General features: G+C 31.9%; 1 protein-coding gene across 3 annotated transcripts in view; it reads right to left on the bottom strand.

Moving 5' to 3' along the window:
* Nucleotides 1–22,119, bottom strand: part of hlk (hulk) — a 120,102-nt gene that overhangs the window by 32,991 nt on the left and 64,992 nt on the right. For all 3 annotated transcript variants that reach the window (XM_085826550.1, XM_085826551.1, XM_085826552.1), the window contains 3 exons: nt 5,665–5,802; nt 3,123–3,164; nt 229–411 (listed from right to left, as the gene is read on the bottom strand). In XM_085826550.1, coding sequence (XP_085682676.1) covers nt 229–411; nt 3,123–3,164; nt 5,665–5,802 — 363 coding nt within the window. The remainder of the gene's footprint in view (nt 1–228; nt 412–3,122; nt 3,165–5,664; nt 5,803–22,119) is intronic.

The raw sequence follows: 22,119 nt of genomic DNA, 5'->3' as shown, positions 1-22,119 counted from the left end.
ACCTCCAAAATTGTATGACTGGTAGGTTGTTCACAATCTGCTAATGTTAATATTTATGCATAGTGGATAAATGACAGTGAAACCAGCAGTAGACACCAAGGTGTGGGCATCAATGCAACATCATAAAAAAGGACATCAGAAACTGTTCTCCTTTAAAATAGTTTTACATTCATATACATAATATTCATGACAAAATCTACAACAATGTAAATAAAAGCACTTTAATACCTTCATAAATGCTTGGGGCTTGGTTTTCATAATAAACTAATGCAGGAGTTAGTTTGATTCCATAGTGCTTTGCAACACTTAGATCAGTTGTCTTGACAAACTGAATACCATTTCTGTCAGTATCATCATCTATGTTTTCAAGTTCATCCATAATGATTTGGCAGTCTTCACATTCCATAGTATCTTAATTGAAAATACAGCATTTAGAATGCTTTAAGAATTTAAATTAAGAAGAAATAATTATTCAGTAAGAATGTGAAGACAATTAATTAAACAATGAAAATCTTCCACCAGATATTCAGTGGAAATAAATACATATCACAAGAACAGTTTAAAATGAACATTGCATGCTTTTAATCATCGTATTCGTAGTACAATTTTCCATTATTTATTTCTGAATAATCCCTGCAACATAAAATCTGAAGCATCATCAGAAAACATGAACACTTTAACAAAGCACACATGCAATTACTTGAACTTAAAGAGATAGATTTGGAAAAGGCAAAATAAGTTGTGAACTACTGGCTATAAGGAATATACGGAAACAAGCCACAAAAATCAATTATCACATCAAATAATTGCATTCATATTATGCTTTAACACAGAGAAGAAAATATTTGCTGTTTATAACAAAAAATTAAACATTTAACAGAGAATAAATTTTAAGACACTGTGAAATTATACATTTTCAGATCACCTTTAGACAATATTACTAACTGAATTTTTAAAAAAACTAAAGAATTCTCTTTTATTAAACTTTCTTCTAGAAGGAAATGAAAATTTATGTAGAAATTGGATGCCTAATTTTAGTTTACATAACTTATTCAGCAAAAACCAGGAATTCAGGGACATATTTTTTTTTTTTTTTTTTAATAACTCACCAAGAAACCTGCTTATAAAGCATTAAATACTGTGAAGTGAAACATGACAAATAAATTATTAAAAACAGACTTGTTCTTGATGGTTTTTTTGAAGCAAAACTATGTAATGATCATTGAGATAACTAGCAAGAGTTAATCCATTAACATCGATAAATTCTTTAAATTTATCTCAACAAATAATCAAAAAATGAAAAATCCATAAAAAATTAAATATTTTGTGTCTCATTATTTCCCAATAAATATGTAAATAAATATAATGAACCCAATAAATTTAGCAGTTCAGACTTTAATATGGTCAACCACAATATCCCACTGGAGACAACAGTGTCATGCTAATACCTTTTATGTTCACACAAATTAGTTTCTAGTGCAAAGCTGAGTGAATCAAAGCTATGATTTTTGTAAACAACTTCTAAACTTTTATTCTAGTTTTTAAAAACACAGATTATAAATTTAGTAACTGAATGATAATGCTGCATATTTCATTTTTAGAAAATGTTGAAAAAGATAAATTTAAAGGAAAAATATAGTTGCTTTTTTCTATTGGTTAAAAATATTTTTCTTGTATAAAAGATGTCTCAGATGTAAATAGCTAGAAATAGAAACAGTCATTTAAATATTAAATCATATGCACTTTAAAAATAATCTGCTAGCTGTTTTCCATAATTTTCAAATATGAAACTATAAGCATTCTTGTGCCTTGTAATTCTAATTGGATTTTTAACTTTAAAAAAGATGCCAGATTTATTTTTGGTTGCAATGGCACCAAATTTTTAGGTTACTTGAATTTTACATCAAACTAGTCTTTCTTTGGTTAAAATGTGTGTATATCATTCTTCAATAAATCCAGACAGAAGACTTTCCTTCATTGGTTTCTAACAATGATCTGTCTGATAGATCTAAATCATCAACTGAAGCAGACACTTAAAAACAAGTTGCACAGTTAAAACAAATGAATAACAACCTTGCATAGTTAAAAAATATTTAAAAATTATGCAAACCCTGCATAGTTTACAACAAAAACCGTCCTTGCATATTTAAAACTGATTTATTAAGGAACACTATGCAATTCTGAAATTCTGATGTGTAAAAATGAAATAAATTGACAGAAAATTGCTGATAACACAAAAAGCAGAAGTATGATATGCCAATAAAAAGTATGTTATGAAAATTGATATTGGACTGAAAGTGCTAGTGCTGTTGTAATATGTTTCTTTCATTTAAAATTATGCACAAGATGTGGAAACATAAAAAAAAAAAAAAAAGGTTTGTTTGAAAAATTTTCTTTATTTCATAGTGTTTATGATTCAAATTATGGCTCATTAACATTCTATTGATTAATTTTGTATAGTATAGTGCAGTAAACCCCAAGCACAGAAGCGTAACATTTTAGAATTCTTTCATTTACCCACAAATGTGTGTCAACAACTTCATAATTTTCAGAGAAAACATTCAGAGTATTTTACCTTAAACTGAAATTATTAATAATTTCCATGTATTGAAAATTTTGAAAAGAACAGTTTACAATACATGAAAACTGTTAGTACATGATTAATTTTTATTTAAGGGTTTACAGGAACTAATTTTACCATTTATGCACATTTTCAACATACTAGTTAAATGACAAATACATTTCAATACAATACTTTCTACCCTAACTTAATAAGACTTCTACTACATTGCTGTGCAATTTATAATACATATTTAACATGCAAATTTACATAGATAAAACTCTTTTTTCTGAATGCGTATCCAGAATTTAGCATCAAATGAACTCACATAAACTGTGCTAACATGTACTGCAGAGATAAATTACACTGACTTTACTTGAGTGCATGCTATGCAGATAATAAGACTTAATTTTGATGTAAACTAGCCTGAATTATGTAAATTTGCTTACATTTAAATGCCAATAATAAATTAAATCGAGTACTTTTTCCCATAAGCATATTACTTTCCCTTTGAGCTAATCCTAATGACATATATAAAAAAGGGAAGCAAAAAGATACTTACCAATATTTTCATTGTCACAATTAGAACACAAATTTTTATCATCTGGAATTAAAACAAAAATGACATAAAATATTTTAAAGAAATGTATAGCTTTTAAAAAAGGAATGAATAATTAACATTTAACAGATTCTCTTGGAATGGCTTCTGAAAATCTCACACTAGTGTTCAACCACACTTAACATATTCTTATATTTAAATAAGTTCATACAAAATATTTATATTCTTATATTAACCAAATAAGTTCATACAAAATATTCAATCAAATTTTATAAAATAATAAAATTACTTTATAAAGCTTTGTATGGACTAACTTAGAATTTACTAGGACTAATTTTTAATGACTAATTTTATTAGGACTAACTTAGAAAGAATTTAGTACTTTATTCATAATATTACACCAAAGGAAATTTAATTCCTAAGAATAAATTTTAATTTATGAAGGGATTTAGGCTTCATATTCCTATATACATTCTTCAATTTTTTATGTTTGTATTTATTTTGATCTAACAACTTAAATACGAAAAATATTTTATTAAATTAATTTTTAAATCTTTTAAAAGCAAGCAAATGCACACAAACACACACACAGAGAGAGGGGAAATAAATTTAGAAAGAAACTGCTGGCTTTAAGAATAGAGAAATACTTAACAATTTTTATCTTGAATTTAAATTAGTTAAATATAGATGCACTGATGCAGGAAAAGTAATTGAATAGTTATAACAAAATCATTTTCACTTATACTCATGCTTTAAAAATAAGCAACAAGGGCGAAGCACGAAATAAAACAAAAACTGTTTAATGGGCATGCGTGTAATTGATCCAAGAGAGTGGTGTGGCATTACTAGACTACAAAGCAAAGACATAGAAACACATGTATTATGACCAACACATCGAGAAAGACCAAATGGGTTGAAAGAATGAGCAATGGAATGTGCATGCTAATAATGGATATCATACCTTCTAGCTGAAATGCATGCATGACAATGGCAAGGCAATCTGGTAATAATGTCACTGATGGATGGTTGTGGCAGTAGTGCCCCCTCCTGTAATAATGCATGTCAGAGCTCATGGAGGGTGCCTGGCAGTATACTGCGGCCCGCTATGCGTTCTCCCAACATGTTCCACACATGCTTTATGGGATTCAGATCCAGTGATCTAGCAGGCCACAGTAGATGTGAAATAGTTTCACTCTCCAGATAACTTCACACTACCCCCTGGAGCTCTATGCAGACGGGCATTATCATCCATAAATACTTACGTCGGTACCCATCAAGGTGATAAAAGGATGTACAAGAAGGTGTAGAATTTCGTTGCAACATCGGAAGGCAGTGATTGAACCCACCAGCAATCATGCAGAGGTCGATGTGGCCGATTGTTGATATCCCAGCCCATACAAGTAAACCACCTGCTCTGTAACAATATCCCTCAATAATGTTTGGTGCTCGACAGCATGTTTCTGGATCTCACTATATCACTGCCTATCAAGAATCGTTCTGGATGTTAAATTGAGATTCATCCATAAAGAGTACATGGCTCCACTGCAATGTTCACAGATGCAATTCAATTATACTCTGACATGCAATAGGGGACAAAGAACACAAACCACTGGTTGTCGGTGCATACAGTCCACCTTCATGCAGTTAACGTGACACAGTTTGCCAAGATATGGGTTGTCCTGCAGTAGCAGAGAGATGCAACACCAGCTGTCATGCTATTAGTGATCTATGGTGTCTTGCACATAGCAACATTAAGAGATTGCCACTGTGCTGTGGTAATCCTCTGCCATCCAGACCCATGTCTTCTGCAGGGTTTTGATCCATTTTGGTAACAATTCAACAGCCTATTGATGACACTACGATAAACATTCAGCTTTCTCACAACAGCAGATTGTTTTGCACCAGCTTGCAACATTCTGACATCCCTCCAATGCATTTCATCGTATGAATGGTGTCTTCAGCTCATCCTTTCTGCTTTGGTTATCTTGGATTACACCAAACTATTATTGCTTCTGAACTGATGCATAGGTCCCATATGCCCCTTTTTAAGACTTGGTGTGACTGCAGGATTGTATCACACCATTTTAGGCTAATTTTTGTCGCGCCTATTAGCATTCAGCGATGAAACCTCTACCTCATTTGTAAATTGTATTTTAATTCCCTTTTTCATATCTGTACCTTTTCTTTTGGCATTTGTTGCTTATTTTTTGGACACATGAGTATATTTAAGCTATGACAAGTCATACATAAATATTTTACATACACCTCTAAAAAAGAAGATAAAGCAAAATTAACAAAAGCAGCATTAAAAAATTAAGAAGCTATTATAAAAATGCAAGAATGATTCAAACATGATTTGGTTACAACACAGTTATTATTTGCCTACAAAAATTACATTAAAAACTTGCATGGATAATAGATATAATTTTCGAATTATGAATATTAATTTCATATTTTCTGATTTTACAACTTGTATACATATCTGCTGTATAATTGTGTTACACGACATCATTTTAAAAAAACAATGATACAACAGGGAACATACAGAAAAAGACAGCTAAATGGTCAGCAGTCTCTATCAAATTCCGCAAATCATCGCCTTCCATTTCCTCAATAACATCTGCACTTGGATCTTTCTGAGTAAGCATCCAGTCAAGCATTCTTTCACCACTTTTGATGTCACCTTCAAAGACATAATTACATTAATTAAAATACATTACTATAAAAGTGAAAAAAACTGATAAAGATGAATATGAAATACAGTCTATTTTATTTATGCTGAATGCAAAATAATTTTGAGTTTGATACTGAAGCATAAAGAGAATATGCTTTACTTTGAATGCCATTCAAAATCAACCATTATACAGGGTGTCTCAAAATAATGTACAAACACTTTTAAAAAATATATCAATAATAAAAGTATATAGGAATACAGTTTTTTGATTCAAAAAATGTGGCAGAGAAACCATCTTTAAAAAGGCTGTCACATTCACTGGACATAGAAGACACAGTCATAGGTGACTCTTACCTAGATTCTAGAAATGTTGCACATAATCTCTTTTGGTCTTAGGGAGCTTCTTGGAAATAAAAATAAGTACTACCCTCAGCAGCACAAGGCGCCACTCTATTTTCATATCGATGTGAGGGATTTTTCAATTGCACTTTCTCTCAGAGATGGATACAATGACTACGAAGTGCTGCAGTCTCCACCTGAAACTGCGGACTTAATCCCTCTTGAATTTATTCTTTGAAGAATTGACAAGAGCCCAAAATCATAAATAATGGACAACAAGAGAGAAAACTGAACAGACTTCTGATGCTATATCATTAGAAAAAATACATTTGGTATGTGGCTCTATTCTACCTCAATGTTTTGCACAGGAAGGTAGTGATTCAAGTATTTACATCTTAAAGTACACAAAACAAGATCACAAAAAACTGTACACTTACTGCTTTAATTAGTGGGATATTCTACTGTAAGAGTACACATTATTTTGTGACACCCTGCATAATAGCTTAAAAATGAATGGATTTCAGAAAATTTCAAGAAATTGATTTGATTATAAAATTATACATTAAATACACACTCACAAAATTTTTTATTAACAATTTAGAGAAAATAATTTAAATTTTAGAAAAGTAAGTTATTTACAATAAATTAACTAACACTAAAAATTTTTACAGATACAGAATTATTCAAAAAGCAGCAATATTTTCGAAAACTTGCAGCTCAGTAAGTTTACTGCAAAGGATTTTGGAAAACCTGAAGAAATTGATTTGATTATGAAATTAAATATACATTAAATACAAACCCACAAAAAGTTTTATAAACATCTTAGAGAAAATGTTTGAAACTTTCATTATTTACAGTAAATTAATGAATTAACACTCCAAATTTCATCAAAAGCATAAAAAATTAGCAACACTTTCAAAAATGTGTAGCTCAGTAAGTTTACTGCATTCAACATACAACTGCATGAAATAAAATTATTTACAGAAATTTCATTTTGTAAATTTTGAATTGTGATTATTTCTACCAAACACTGAACTATCGAATTCTGAATATATGACTCATTTATCAAAGTAAGAAGTCAGCATTATGCTGGCATGTTATGAAAATTATGCATCACCTGGAAGAAAGGAATGAACTGGATTTGTGACATACATGGAGGCAAGATGAGCACAACCTCATACTGCTTCACGTTTATTCAGCGTACAAATAGTCATGCAAATTTCCAGATTTAAAAATCTTGTTATTCCCGATTATAGGGCACACTTGTAGAGACAGATATATAGATATTACCCAATATCACTCGCAATGCAAAAAAATAAAAATATATATATATATATATTGGCATGTACAACAAACCGAAAAAGAGGCGACAGTTCTAAATCTCCCGTTCTCCTCAGCTGATTGCAGAAATTCAACTTGCTTTTTAAATGTCTTGAAAGCACAGCATAGGATATATATTAAATTTATTTACAGCACTTTTCTAAGATAATTATTTTGACATAAAATCTGACCTTTTTCTGAAATGGCATGCCAATTTTTTCCAATACTTCAATCTTATGACTCAAATTATATCAAATTTTGTAAATTTCACTCAGAAATATATAGAAAAATAAAAAATTTAGCTTGGTGCACTTTTTACTTCCTTGTATGAATTAAAGGAAATACTGTAATCACGCAAAATTCCAGGTATGATATTTCAACGAAAATATCCATTTTGACCACTATCAAATGCAATTTAACGATGTTTTCATGTGACATCTCTATGAAAGGATAAATAAAGGACTCTTTTTTCCCCAAACGAATTATAAAACTGATTTAAACTGGATTCAGAAGAGATTTTTTCATGGCATCTGTATGTATGTACCTATGTATCTATCTTGCATAACTTAAAAACAAGTAGCTTCAGAATGTTGAAAGTTTGTATATACAACTACTATAACATGTAGCTGTGCATGTTCCTTTCTGGTTGCAATCGGCTGCACTGAAAGTATGTTATATACATATATATATACCCACTCTGTTACTCGGCTCAATGAGCTCAGTATTTTTTATTCTTATATGTTGGTAAATTGTAAATTTTTTGCTTTAAAAATGATCGACTTATGTTGTTGTTAATGATCGATTTATGTTCCGGTTAAGGTTTTTATGCCTTTAATTAATCTGCAAGCAATAGTTGTAGAGCCATAAACAATTTAAATGTTGTTTAAGTGCGGCTATGCCTTAATTTTTTTTATCACAGCAGTTATATTTGTTTACATATGAAACTTAGCAGACTAGTGAATTAAGTCAGTTTCTGCACCTTCAGCGTCTTTTTGCTGACTGGGACCAAAAGAAACTTTTAGCTTTGTGCACCGAAAAATCTGCCTTCTTGCCTGTTAATCGAACTGCTTGTTTTTGTGTAGAAACCCTAATTTTAAACCCTAATTTTTTTTAAATTGTTTTAACCGTATTCAGTGTTTTATGTTTTTTCTGCATCTTTCAATTAGTGTTTTATGTTTTTTCTGCATCTTTCAATCTTTAATGAAGATATTTTGAGATTTTATGTATTTTTGCCTTGCCGTGAAGTGAGAACTCAATTAACTGAATGAGAAATCTATCTCTAATGAAATTCATGGAAATAAGTTTAAATGAAATGCAGCAATAAATCTGTATAATTTGATATTCCGTACAAGGAAGTCATGTGGTGTCCGCATCGGATATTTTTAGTCTAAAGTACAGTTAATATGCCTTTCAAAAGGCTACTTAAAAAAGGTAAATAAATAAGTGAGATATATAACTGGCATTTTAATGTAGGAGAAAATTTATATATTGCTTATACAATTTTCTATTGCTTTTGAAGAATGATTACCACTGACGAATGGTATCGGTTGATCTGACTCCAGAATTGAATGAAACAGCATTGATATAAAAATATATTTTATTATACACACAGGAATGAAAATTGTACTGGGAGCAAAGTGATCTTTTCACTCAAACAGCGCAAGACAGAAGTTGTGACATAACAGGACAGGTGTTGTTGCACCTCTTGCTGATTGGCTGCAGAATATGGTCCCAGTGACAAAGTCACGATTACATATTACGATAAATATTTACAATATACACAGAAAATGATGATATAATAGTGCAATGTAGAATATAAAGTACACTATAATAAAAATATACTGTACATGGTATAGGTACAATAGAAACATATGCATAATACAAAACGTTATAGTACAAGTTTCTACTCAAGAAATGTAGCCTGTGACTAAATGCTTTGGAAATTGGACTTTACGCTCACTTTTAGTGGTAGATGTTTGATTAAAACATTGCGGGAATGGAGTTGAAACTGGAGGTAAAGATAAGGCATGAGTAACGTCATCTGGCAGGAGGTAAGCAGGTTTTACGCAATCAATTGAAACTGTAGTACATTTGCCATTTACATCAATAATAAATTTCTTATCATTTCTGTCAATGACTAAATGAGGTCTAGTATAAGGTGGTGTCAATGGAGGATTAACTTATCAGATCTTAAAAAATATATGAGAACAAGATTTTAATGAGGGGTTGATGAAAATTTTGGGACTACCACGTAGGGCAGTACAAATAGATTTAAAGCTCTCATTATTTGAAGTAAACTGTTTACATATGCAGAATTTAAGGTCTGATTTATGGCATCACTCGTTACTAGATCGGAAGGTAATCTTAATGGTGTGCCATAGACAAGTTGAGCAAATGTTGCTTTGACATCATCCTTAATAGCTGAGCATATGCCTAAGAGGACAACTGGAAGAGTTTCAGTCCATTGTGCTGTACAGTACAAAGTCTTTAAACTGGATGCCCATAACCTGAAATGATCTATAATCCGGTCTTCAAAGCTACAAACTTTCTGCATGCGTAGCATTTATGCATGCGCATATCTTCACGCATGCACATAATACATTTAACGCATGTGCGTTTAATGTATAACAGACAGTATAAGCTAGGCTAAAATTATCTAATTATCTATTTCAGTTAATGTTGCAGATTGTGTTGTTCCTTAATCTTCTAATTGGATACAGCTTATTATTTTTTGAAGACTGTTAGAGCAATTTTATAAAAAGTAAGCTTGAACTTTTGGTTATGTCAAAAAGAGTTTCCGATTCTGGAACTGCCAAAGGATCTACAAAGCGAAAGCATGTTTCGATGTCCATCAAACAAAAGGTGGAATTGCTGCAAAAAATGGATAAAGGCATGGAGAAAGTGACAGAGAGGCTAGTAAAAACGAAAAAATTTCGTTTGACAAGTTAGTCGGTATTCTCCGCACAGCAATTACAGGACTTAAACAGAGGAACTTTGTAACAGAACAAGAAATTATGTCTGTTTATAGAATTAAAGAGAAAGTATTTGCACATAAAATGAAGCAACTTAAAAAACTTACATTGAAAGAAATGTTTAATAAAGTAAACAAATAAATATTAAGCTTTTTTTTTTGGTAAATTTTGATACCCTTTAGATCATAATTGCTCTTTATTTCATAAATTACGGTTTCATATTTTTAATTTTATAATTTCTGCATGCCATCTTACCAGATTTAAATCTGGTAAGATGATCTATAATCCGAAATCGCTGAAGTCCCGATGAGTCCAGATTAAAGAGTTTGTACTGTATTATGTCATTTAAGGGCTCTTTTGAGATGCCGATGGAAGCGTTCAATAATTCCATTTGACTGTGGGTGATATGCAGAGGTTCGAATCCTGTTGCACCCAAGTGTGCGAGTAAGTTCTCTTAAAAAGATCAGATTCAAAATTTTTACCCTGGTCAGATGTAATTGTAACTGGGCATCCAAATCTTGATATCCAGCCATGTACTAAGGCACGAGCAGCTGTTTCTGCAGTCATGTCTGTTGTTGGAATAACTTCCAGCCATCTTGTGAACCGGTCTATAATAGTCATGCAAAACTGTTTTCCGTCAAATGGAGGTACAGGGCATATAAAATCTATATGTATGTGTGCAAAACGAGCATCGGGTTCAGCAAATGTGCTGATAGATTTGGTGTGTTGGGCGATTTCAGATCGTTGACTCTAATTACAGCTCCGCACAAAAGATTTTATTTCTTTTCTCATGCCTGGCCATACAAAACATTTAGCGATTAAATCGATGAAGGATGAGTTACCTGGATCAGAGAAAAATGTAAAGTCTTGAAAACTGTTTATCTCATAGACTGAGGAACAAAAGGACAAGGATGTTTTTGTGGGATGTCAAAATACAGATGAATATCCTCAAGAGGAAAATAATGTTTCTGTAATTTTAGAGAGGATGTATTTGATGCTAAGAGTTGTTGAAGTTCTTCATCGCTTGATTGTGGAGCAGCGAATTTTTGAAAATCGATCACAGTAGATGAAATATCATCTATCTCAATTCGGGAAAGTGCATCGGCGACAATGTTATCAGAGCATGAGACTCGTACCAGGAGCATTGTGTAGGGATCTTTTCACTCCAACGGTGCCGGCCAAAAAGAGGCTGTGAGGCGAGACAGAAGTTGTGCCATACAGTGAAAGGTTTTTACCCTGCTACTAAAAATCTTCAAAGAGTAGGTATTTTGAAGATAAGAAGGAAATGAAAGAAAAGATTGCTTTCATCAACAGTAATAACATTTTTAACTCATATCAATATACTTCTTTCAATATCTTCAAATTTGGCTGACACATCTTGGAGTTCTCGGTTTATGATATGATATAACATTAGATGTAATTTTAATTTATACAGCCTTCAGTGGGGGGGGGAGTTATCTTTTCCATTTAACCAAGATGTTATTTCTTGGGCCTTAAGATAGACCCATTTGCTGCAATACATGATACACTTAAGCCCAGTTCACACCAATGCGATCATACGCTCAGGCGGAAGGCATTCTGAAAATATATCTGCATTTAATCCACATGTTTTTATCCATATATATCACAAACAACTTTGAAACATCTTGGTTTTTGTAACAATCTTATGAGTTTTCCATTTCATTAATAATTTGCTCAGCATAAAATAGTGAAAGGTTTTTACCATGCTACTAAAGATCTTCAAAGTGTAGGTATTTTGAAGACAGGAAGGAGATGAAAGAAAAGATTGCTTTCATCCACAGTAATTACATTTTTAGCTGATATCAATATACTTCTTTCGATAACTTCTTGAATCTTCAAATTTGGCTGAGAAATCTTGGGATTCTTGGTTTATGATATGATATAACATTAGATGTAATTTAAATTTATACAGCCTTCAGTGGAAAAAAAAAAAAAAAAAAAAAAAAAGAGTTATGTTTTCCATTTACCCAGGATTTTATTTCTTAGGCCTTAAGATAGACCCATTTGCTGCAATACATGATACACTTAAGCCCAGTTCACACCAATGCGATTGCGCATTCAGGCGGAAAGCATTGACCAATTAGAAGTGAACTCAGAGGTGGCATTTTTCAGATGACTGTAGAATGTGCGAATTGACTTAACTTTTTGCTGCTTGACGCGCGAGTTTCAGGCATCTCATTTAAAATGTCCAGTTTATACCACAGTTCTTAAATGATTGCACTTTCAAAAATTCTTCTTGAGAGAAAAAAAATGTAAAATGGACTAAGCTTAATAAAACTTTCAGGTAATATATATATATATATATATATATATATATATATATGCTAATAGAATAAATAGATTTACAAATTATTTAAAGGAAAGTTATCAAGTTTATCAGCAGTAATAAACCTTAATAATCAACCACAAATTATATATGGTTGATAGTTTTTACAGAAAAATCTAAAGCAATAGATTGTTAAGAGAAAATGCTGATGGATTTTCAAATCCATCAGCATTTTAATTTTTCTTAAAATCTATCTACATCTATTTAAAGTTGCTCTTGTTGCCTAGTGGATAAAACGCTAGCTTCTTGAGTTAAAGATTTTGGATTCAAGCATCGCTAAGGGTGGTGTTGTAATGGAGTTGGTATTTTTTAAAAAACTATTTACAGAAAAATTTATCGCTAGTTTCAGAGTAGCCCAGATGCTTCTTCATTTTCCTAAACGTGAAGTGTGAAAACCCTACTTCTCTGCAATATACCTTAGTGTGGAGGAAACATGCTTAAGTAGAAAATACAGCTGGTACTAAGGACTGTATTGTGGGTTTGAGCCTTGCTTTTTCCCACCTTTGATGATGGTATGAATGTAAGATAAAAATATATGAATCAAAATTATAGATTAAACTATAAACATTAATTCGTCCTCTCTATTCTAAAATCGTAATAACTTCTCTGCATTGCGTCATTTCTAGATCACTCTATGGTCCGCGCAACTCTGATGACGTAATAATTAAGAACTGAAACTGTCCTTGTAAACGAAAACTTTTGCTCTCTACTGTGCTAAGATGTAATTTCGCTGGCTTGCTTTCTATCTCAAAAATATCAAAAATGTAAATCTTCTGTGGAAAGGCACGACTAGAGTGCAAAGTGATTGTGGCCACAAATATCAATTGGAAATAAAAATGGAATTAAAATCGCTTCTACTGCCAAGTTTTATTTACGAAGTCAGCACATTAGCTTACGACGCAATCAGATTACTTCCTCTTCAATATAGGATAACTACGCATCTACAGTGTTCTGTCTTTTCTTTTCCTTGTGCTTTTATTATGACAATTAAGCCAGTAAGGATAGTTTCCTGCAGCCTGAAACCTCAATGGAAAATTTAATTCAGCTCTTTAAATCATTGTTTTGTGATAAATCCAAGATAATGTGAAAGAAGTTGAATCATCAAGTTTGTTTTTTCAGTGTTTAAAAAAAATAACAGATCATTCTTCTGCTGTGGTGTTTTACAAGTGCTTCAAAAAATAATCTCGTGTAGTGTTTACAGATTGAAAGTAATCTCTCGATAAATTGAGAAGTTCGAATGCCTAGTGAAAAGGAAATCATCAGTGAATTACCGTTTAGGAATTCAGCATTACAGCGAGTTCAAGATCTATCCGAGTTTGTGTTTGCAAGTATGTGCGACAGAAAATTATTTGCACTTCCGCTTTTTCAACAGCTCAAAAATTATTACATTCATGTGAATCTAGCTCAGGAACTAAATTATTTCATATGCTGAGGATTATATAGTTTTCATTTCAACTATGGTTAAAATTTCTGCAATTTGTTTTGAGAAAATCTGAAATTCTTGTTCATTAATTTTTCTAATTTTTCATAAAATGTGTGTGAGCAAATTAAGTGACGAATTTTAAGCTATTTAAATTATTCATAGGGAAGGATATTAAGATTAGTTTTTATGTTTTTGAAATTTTGTTGAGAATTTTGAATACGAATTTTATAACTATTCTAAAAATGAAGTTGGTGTAAAAAATAAGTGAAATTATTACAGATACGTAATATGAAATTATGGTAAATACATGTTAAATTTATGGGTGATTGCATGTTAAGTATAGTGTATGTCGAGGGAGTACTGGGTTCCTAAAACGGAGGCCTGTAATTACCTCTGTACAGTTGTTCCTTTTACCCTCTTCATGCAAGATAATGTTGGAGGCTCTCATTTTATGAATGCATGTAAATTTTTTATATTATTATTATACTTTTTTATTATGGAATGTATTAATGCAGTTCTCAAAGGCCAGTTACCTTAATGCAAGGAACGGAGGCCTTTTCAAGTAACTGTCTAGGCACCCTGGGCCACCAGTGCAGAGGACACACTGGTTAGCTCAAGAGGACAGCCCTATTGATGGATATGTTTGTCATAATAAAAGCACAAGGAAAAGAAAAGACAGAACACTGTAGATGCGTAGTTATCCTATATTGAAGAGGAAGTAATCTGATTGCGTCGTAAGCTAATGTGTTGACTTCATAAATAAAACTCGGCAGTAGAAGCGATTTTAATTCCATTTTTATTTCCAATTGATATTTGTGGCCACAATCACTTTGCACTCTAGTCGTGCCTTTCCACAGAAGATTTACATTTTTGATATTTTTGAGATAGAAAGCAAGCCAGTGAAATTACATCTTAGCACAGTAGAGAGCAAAAGTTTTCGTTTACAAGGACAGTTTCAGTTCTTAATTATTACGTCATCAGAGTTGCGCGGACCATAGAGTGATCTAGAAATGACGCAATGCAGAGAAGTTATTACGATTTTAGAATAGAGAGGACGAATTAATGTTTATAGTTTAATCTATAATTTTGATTCATATATTTTTATCTTACATATTCCCCTCTTCAAAAAGAAAAAGGCGTAGCGACAGAGAAGCCTTTTTAAAGAGAAAGAGTTAAAACACTAGCAAATAAAATTAAAAAATATATATATATATATATATATAAATAAATAATAAAATTTTGATCCTGTAAAGTATAATTTATAAATATCATTTTTTTAATAAATTGTTAATTTTTAGAGTCCTATTGAATTTTTCAACATTTCAGTCCAAAAGTCTTTTTGTTTGAAAGTTCACATAAGCATAATTCTTCAGGGAAGGTTCTTGTTATTACAGAATATCACAAAATAGACTTTTACACAATCATAGCTTATAATAAAATGTAATACACATAAATATTTATGATACTTATTTCCATACTGATAAATTATAATTTAACATCATAAATAATAGGATTAAGATTTTCAGAATTTATGGTTTCACTGTTACCATCTTTCATTTACAATTCCTGATTTTACCAAACTGGAAACCTTGCAATGCTTCTAAACAAACATGTAAGATAAAAATATATGAATCAAAATTATAGATTAAACTATAAACATTAATTCGTCCTCTCTATTCTAAAATCGTAATAACTTCTCTGCATTGCGTCATTTCTAGATCACTCTATGGTCCGCGCAACTCTGATGACGTAATAATTAAGAACTGAAACTGTCCTTGTAAACGAAAACTTTTGCTCTCTACTGTGCTAAGATGTCATTTCGCTGGCTTGCTTTCTATCTCAAAAATATCAAAAATGTAAATCTTCTGTGGAAAGGCACGACTAGAGTGCAAAGTGATTGTGGCCACAAATATCAATTGGAAATAAAAATGGAATTAAAACTGCCTCGACTGCCAAGTTCTTTAGTTATTACCAAGTTAGCATTACTAGCATACTACGCAATCAAATTCTTCTTCAGTATGGGTCTAACAGCGCATCGACACTGCTCCATCATTTTCCTTTGTGCTTTTAATATTACATGAATACCCCCCCTTTTTTTTTAAATCTACAGAGACTTTCTTTTCGGGGGAGGGGGGAACACAAAAAGCTTGCATTTATTTTCATTTCATTTCATTAATATAAACCTAATTTTTGCTTGGCATTGTGTGGATTATCCTTCTTCTGACAACGAGTCTTTAATTCTTCTAATTCATAAGATGATATGACGACTATGAACTGATTCTATTTAGGCTGACACAAGACTAGCAAAAGTGACACTGGTATTACTATAAAGTTGCTGTTTCATCTTAATTAAAAAAGGTAGCGAGTTCTGAATTTTAAACAAGTGCTGACGAGTAAATCATTCATTTAAAAAAATTAAGAAAACTGTTATTTATAAAGAAAAGAAGCTCACTGGTACGTAGCTGACTTTACGGAATACTATGCATTTTAATGGCTTAATGTTTGTTTTTCTTAACATGCATGACCACTTTTCGAACAATTTATATATAAACTTAACCACAGGTTTAATCTTGATGACAATTTTTCATTAATTTAAAGAACTTTTGCATGATAATTAGCAAATTTTCTAATTGTGGAATTCAATTTTTAACACAGAAAATAAGTATTAAATAAAATGCAGTTGCTTCAATGAGTTTTAGATAAAAGTGACCTTCGAAAATAAACCTTTAGATAGTGGATGTTCAATTATAAATAATTACTCTTACATTTGAAAAAAAAAAAAAAGGTAAAAAATATGTATGTAAGAGTAATTACTCATAATTAACAACTAAAGCATTTTTTAAAAAAATTGCAGTTGTTTATTAACTTAAAAATAAGTACTTTTTTTAAGTGTCAATTTAGTAATTCTGTAAATCCTACATATATTTAAATAAAATATATTTTTATTGCATTATTTAAACCAATTAAGGGAAGTTCATACATCATGCAAAAACATTTATAGTATTCTACACCATGAAAAATTTTCTCTCCAAAATAGAATCACACAATCAGGATTTTTTAAATTATTCAATAAAATTCATAAATAAATTAGATATATATACAATGATCCTTTTCTGAGATATCCTACTCCTATCTTCCAAACAATTCTTTTCTGTGATAGCGTGACAAAAATTAGTATACTGCTTTTGGATAAATAGGGCTAGATTCATCAAATTGATGAGGAGTCATGTGAAAGTAATTAAAAGAAATTTCGTTTCTTTCAAGCACATTTCTTCAATTATTTGCATCTCCTTGCTGCAGTCACCTCTCACATATTAATATAAACCACTGCATTCGGCTTCTCTTACACAAAGCAAGAAGTAAAAATAAGTTTTAATTGAGCAGAAATTAAATTCATTTTAATTAAAAAATGTAATCGTAAGAAGTCAAAATAAAAATACCACACAAAAATTTCATGTTGTTTCCCAAAGAGCCATCTAGTGTGTGCATATGACAACATTTAAAGCAAAAGTTGCCATGCTGGTGTGAACTGACATACGCAGAATGCGTTTTTTTCCATGTTTCCACTTTTTACGCCAACAGACCAGTGTGAACACAGCTTTATGGTTTAAACATATGGATATTTCACCTGGAACACACAACTTCTTTAAGCCGGATTTTCTGCAAAGTGCAAAGTGTTGTCCTTTCTTCTAATTTCCTTCTTTCAGAAATATTTGTTTTCAATTTTGACACAAGAATACTGCCTTCCCCCCCGATAGTTATATTTCCATAAATTTTGTATTCTAGTCTATTTCTTTTAGAATTTCAATAGTATCTTTCAGCGAGACTTAACTTGATTTTCTAGATATTTTAGTTGAAAATTATTGAAATATTTGTTTTCAATTTTGACACAAGAATACTGTTTCCCCCCTGATAGTTAGATTTCCATAACTTTTGTATTGTAGCCTATTTCTTTTAGAATTTCAGTAGTATCTTTCAGAGAGACTTAACTTGATTTTCTAGATATTTTAGTTGAAAATTAAAAAGCTCAGTGGATAAACTTAATCTATACACATGTAATAAAATGCGTCTATGAATGTGTAATGAATTTTAGTTCTTTGAATAATCCCCTCACTCTATTTGTTTGGATCTAACCATAAAAAGATATTACGGTTTCTGACTTTTACTTGCACTTGCATGCAATGCTTCAATCCATATTCACATTTTGGCATTCACTCTAGAGTATTATTTCAGGAACCAACACTAACATTAAAAAAATTGCATATTCCCGAATATTCTCAAGTGAAAACCTGTTTACCAAATGATTGAAGCATGTCCTAAACTTTTCTGGTCAACAGAATACAAAATTTACTCTATCTCACCTAGGGATCCAATCTTAAAACTGTGTGCAAATTATCTAAATCATTATAATGTTGACATTGTAACATCAGTAATTTCATACTAAATGGCACATTTTAAAAATTATTTGTAAAAATATGATTAAACACTATCTACACTGGTGTGCAAAACTTAAGCAACAATGTAAATTTTAATCAGATAGCCATAAATTGCAGAAAAGGGGTTCTTTCGATCAGTACAATCAATACGCAATTTAGTAGAACGGTCATGCGTATGCAAATGTCAGGAACAAAACGTCACAGGCTACGTGAGTGTACACAAAATACGTGCAGTCGGTGCACTCAACTCGAGACTACAACAAAAGGAAGGACGGAGATGCAATTAAAGACATTCGATGCAAGCGCAATTGAGTTCTTTCATGAAATATGGCTAGAAGAAATCACCTGGATGACTTTGCACGTGGAAGAACGCTCGTAAAGCTGGAGGAGGAGCATAGTGTCACCAGTGTAGCTCAAGAGTTAGGAATCAACAAAAGTGTCGTTTTGCATACTTGGAAAACCTTACAAACAACAGATACAGTTTTTAGAAAGGTTGGTGGTTGCCACTGCAGGAAAGCAACTGCTGTGGATGACCGATATATCGTCCTGAAGGCAAAAACAGCCTGAAACCAGACAGCAAGCGCCATAGCTCAACAAGTGTGTACAGCAATGGGGCGACAAGTGTTGCGTTAAATGTGTCCAGACGTGTCCGCATCCAGATGCAGAAGGTAGCCTTTTGCAGAAGGTCCACTGTTTCGAATGCTGCATCCATTTGAAAGTTGGCCATCGGCACCACCGTTTAGAGTGATGCAAGGAGCACAAACTTGGACATCTCATCAATGGAGTTTTGTCCTCTTTACGAATGAGAGTAGTTTTAGTGCTACAAGAGATTCTCAATGCCAGTTGATTTGAAGAGAGGTCGGGACACGATTTCATCCCAGCAACATCACGGAAAGAGATCATTAGGATGGTCCTGGAGTTCTTGTCTGGAGAAGCATTATGCTGCACAGGCGGACAGAGCTCCACGTTTTTGACAGAGGTTCTGTAACCAGAGATCACTATTGTCAGGAGGTAATCCTTCCCCATGTGCGTCTCTTCCGAAGTGCCATTGGAGCAGATTTCGTTTTTATGGATGACAATACACGGCCACACCGGACTCCTGTTTTTCAGAAGCTACTGGAAAATGAAGACATCACTGGAATGGATTGGCTACCACACTCCCCTGATTTAAATCCCGTAGAACATGAGTGGGATGCTTTAGGGAGATGCCTTGCGGCACGATTACATCCTCTGGGGAACACCCAACAACTGAACAGACGCTGATTGAGGAATGGACATTCTTACCTCATGATTTGTTGGACAATATGGTGCTGGGTATGAAGCGACGGTGCAAAGCAACCACTGCAGTAACAGGAGGGCGTATCTCATACTAAGGAACATCTGCTTGTTGTTCTTCCTCTTGCGCAGACAAACGTGTAACGATACTATGAGTTCAATAAAGCCTTTTTTTGTTTGATTCCATACTGTATGCATTGGATTCATTTTTGAGCTACTATTATTTTGTCATCGTTTAAATACAAAATGCTGTCTCTCATTTCTGAATTTCATGTCTCTCATTGATTATTTGTGGATTTATGGCCAAAAGAACACCTGTTGATTAAGTTTTTTGCACACCAGTGTATTTGAAACATTATTTGTAAGAGGTTTAATATAAAAATGCATATATGATACATTTTTATTATAAGATGGGATGTGACCAAAACTGTCATACCCTTAAAGCTTAGTTTATTTTGTTAAAGGCTTCATGTTAAACTAAGTGCTATGAAATAGATATATCATACATAGAATTCTCACTTTTATGGTAAAAAGTGAAGAATCTATACAGGTACAGTAAAGTTTCAATTCGACAAAACTAAAGAGACAAACTTTAAAATATAAAATACAAATATTGAAAATTCGACTTTTTAATTAGTTTTAATTTCAAATACTATGTTTCAATGTTCCTTTGAAGCATAGACTTCTAAATTAGTGCATAGTATTCCTAGTTCGAATTCCTACTTCTGAAAACCATTCCATTGAAAATTTCAACTTACTGAAGTTCAAGTTAACAAAGTTTTAGTACATATCCATATTACAATAATTTAGTAATCATGAAAAACAATATATTTGGAATAATGGTTGCAGACTGAATAATGTAAGATTAAAACCTGTCAGCTTAATTTTCAGCTTTCTATGACAACTACTCAGTGAAATGTTTAAAAATGCAGAATTGTTTTGACACCTCACATTTCAACACAAATCTAGTGTCACTAATCTAAAAATCTAACACTTAACTAATCTATTTAATCTTCCCAAAGCACAGGGAAATCATCATTTCATCTTTAGCTTAGATTCCAAGAATGTTAAAGAAATACAATGGTAGTAAATGCAACTGAGCATACATTTGCATTATCGCTTAATGGTTTACAAAGTAATGTGTTAACAAAACTTGAACTCTGCTTTTACGCGCGTGCCAATATCATACATTTTAATAATTTATAAACTGAATAGAAAACTACAGACTAAGTGGCACCCACCAACAGGGTAAAGACCACTGTACACTGCGCCAAAAAAAAGGGGAGACAGTTCTATATTTCCCGTTCTACTGGGCCGATTTTAACCTGCAATTTTCCCGTCTCGAAAGCGTGACTTAGGATATGTATTAGATTTATATACAGCATTGTTCCAATATAGGTATTTTGACACAAAATCGGACTTTTTCTGAAATAACATACCAATTTTTTTCCATATTTCAATTCTACAACTCAAATTACGCCAAGCTACCAAGTTTTTGTAAAAATCGCATGAGTGGTTTTTTTTAAAAAATTAGCTCTAAAAAATTTAGCTCCTCAATGTTAATTGAGTTTGGTATATATTTACTAATCTCTCTTTTTTATTACGCTTATTTGATTCTTCCTTTCACATTTTGAAATTCAGGTTCATTCCAAATAAAATTCACCCATTTTTTACGATTTATTTTTAATTTGTATTTTTAAATAATTTTTACAAATTTTCCAAAATAAATTTTGAATTATAATTTATAAAATTTTTACCATCATCTTAAAGTAGACATATTTTCTAAGCACACCTGCAAAAAAATTACAATTTTTTATTCAAAATTTCTGAAGATATGTGTGAATTTATATAACAGCACGTTTTGAAATTTGGCATATTTGTTGAAAGCGATAAAACATCAGATGTGTCACTTTGCTAAAATTATTTGGAAGTAGAAATGATGTGACCTTTTTTTCACTCATGCACAATGTAAAAAGATAGGAATGAGGTGCCCCCCCTTTTTTTTTTTGCTTCGTCATAATGGAAGGCAAAGGAAAATTTGTTGCCATATATTAAGAAGTTCACCAAGTCAATTATTCTTGGCCGAACTGAAAAAATTTTGCCAAGATAAATTTTTGAATTCCTTCGTAACTTTTGCACCAAATTTTACAAAAATTTAATATCCAGGCATAATTTTAGAAGAATCAAAATATGGAAAAAATTGCTATGTTATTT

The sequence above is a fragment of the Stegodyphus dumicola genome, chromosome 11 (assembly GCF_044657685.1).
Source record: "Stegodyphus dumicola isolate Sdum_Otavi_A_Nest chromosome 11, ASM4465768v1".
In the NCBI taxonomy this organism is placed as follows: domain Eukaryota; kingdom Metazoa; phylum Arthropoda; class Arachnida; order Araneae; family Eresidae; genus Stegodyphus; species Stegodyphus dumicola.
This window is presented reverse-complemented; position numbering and strand designations above follow the sequence as displayed.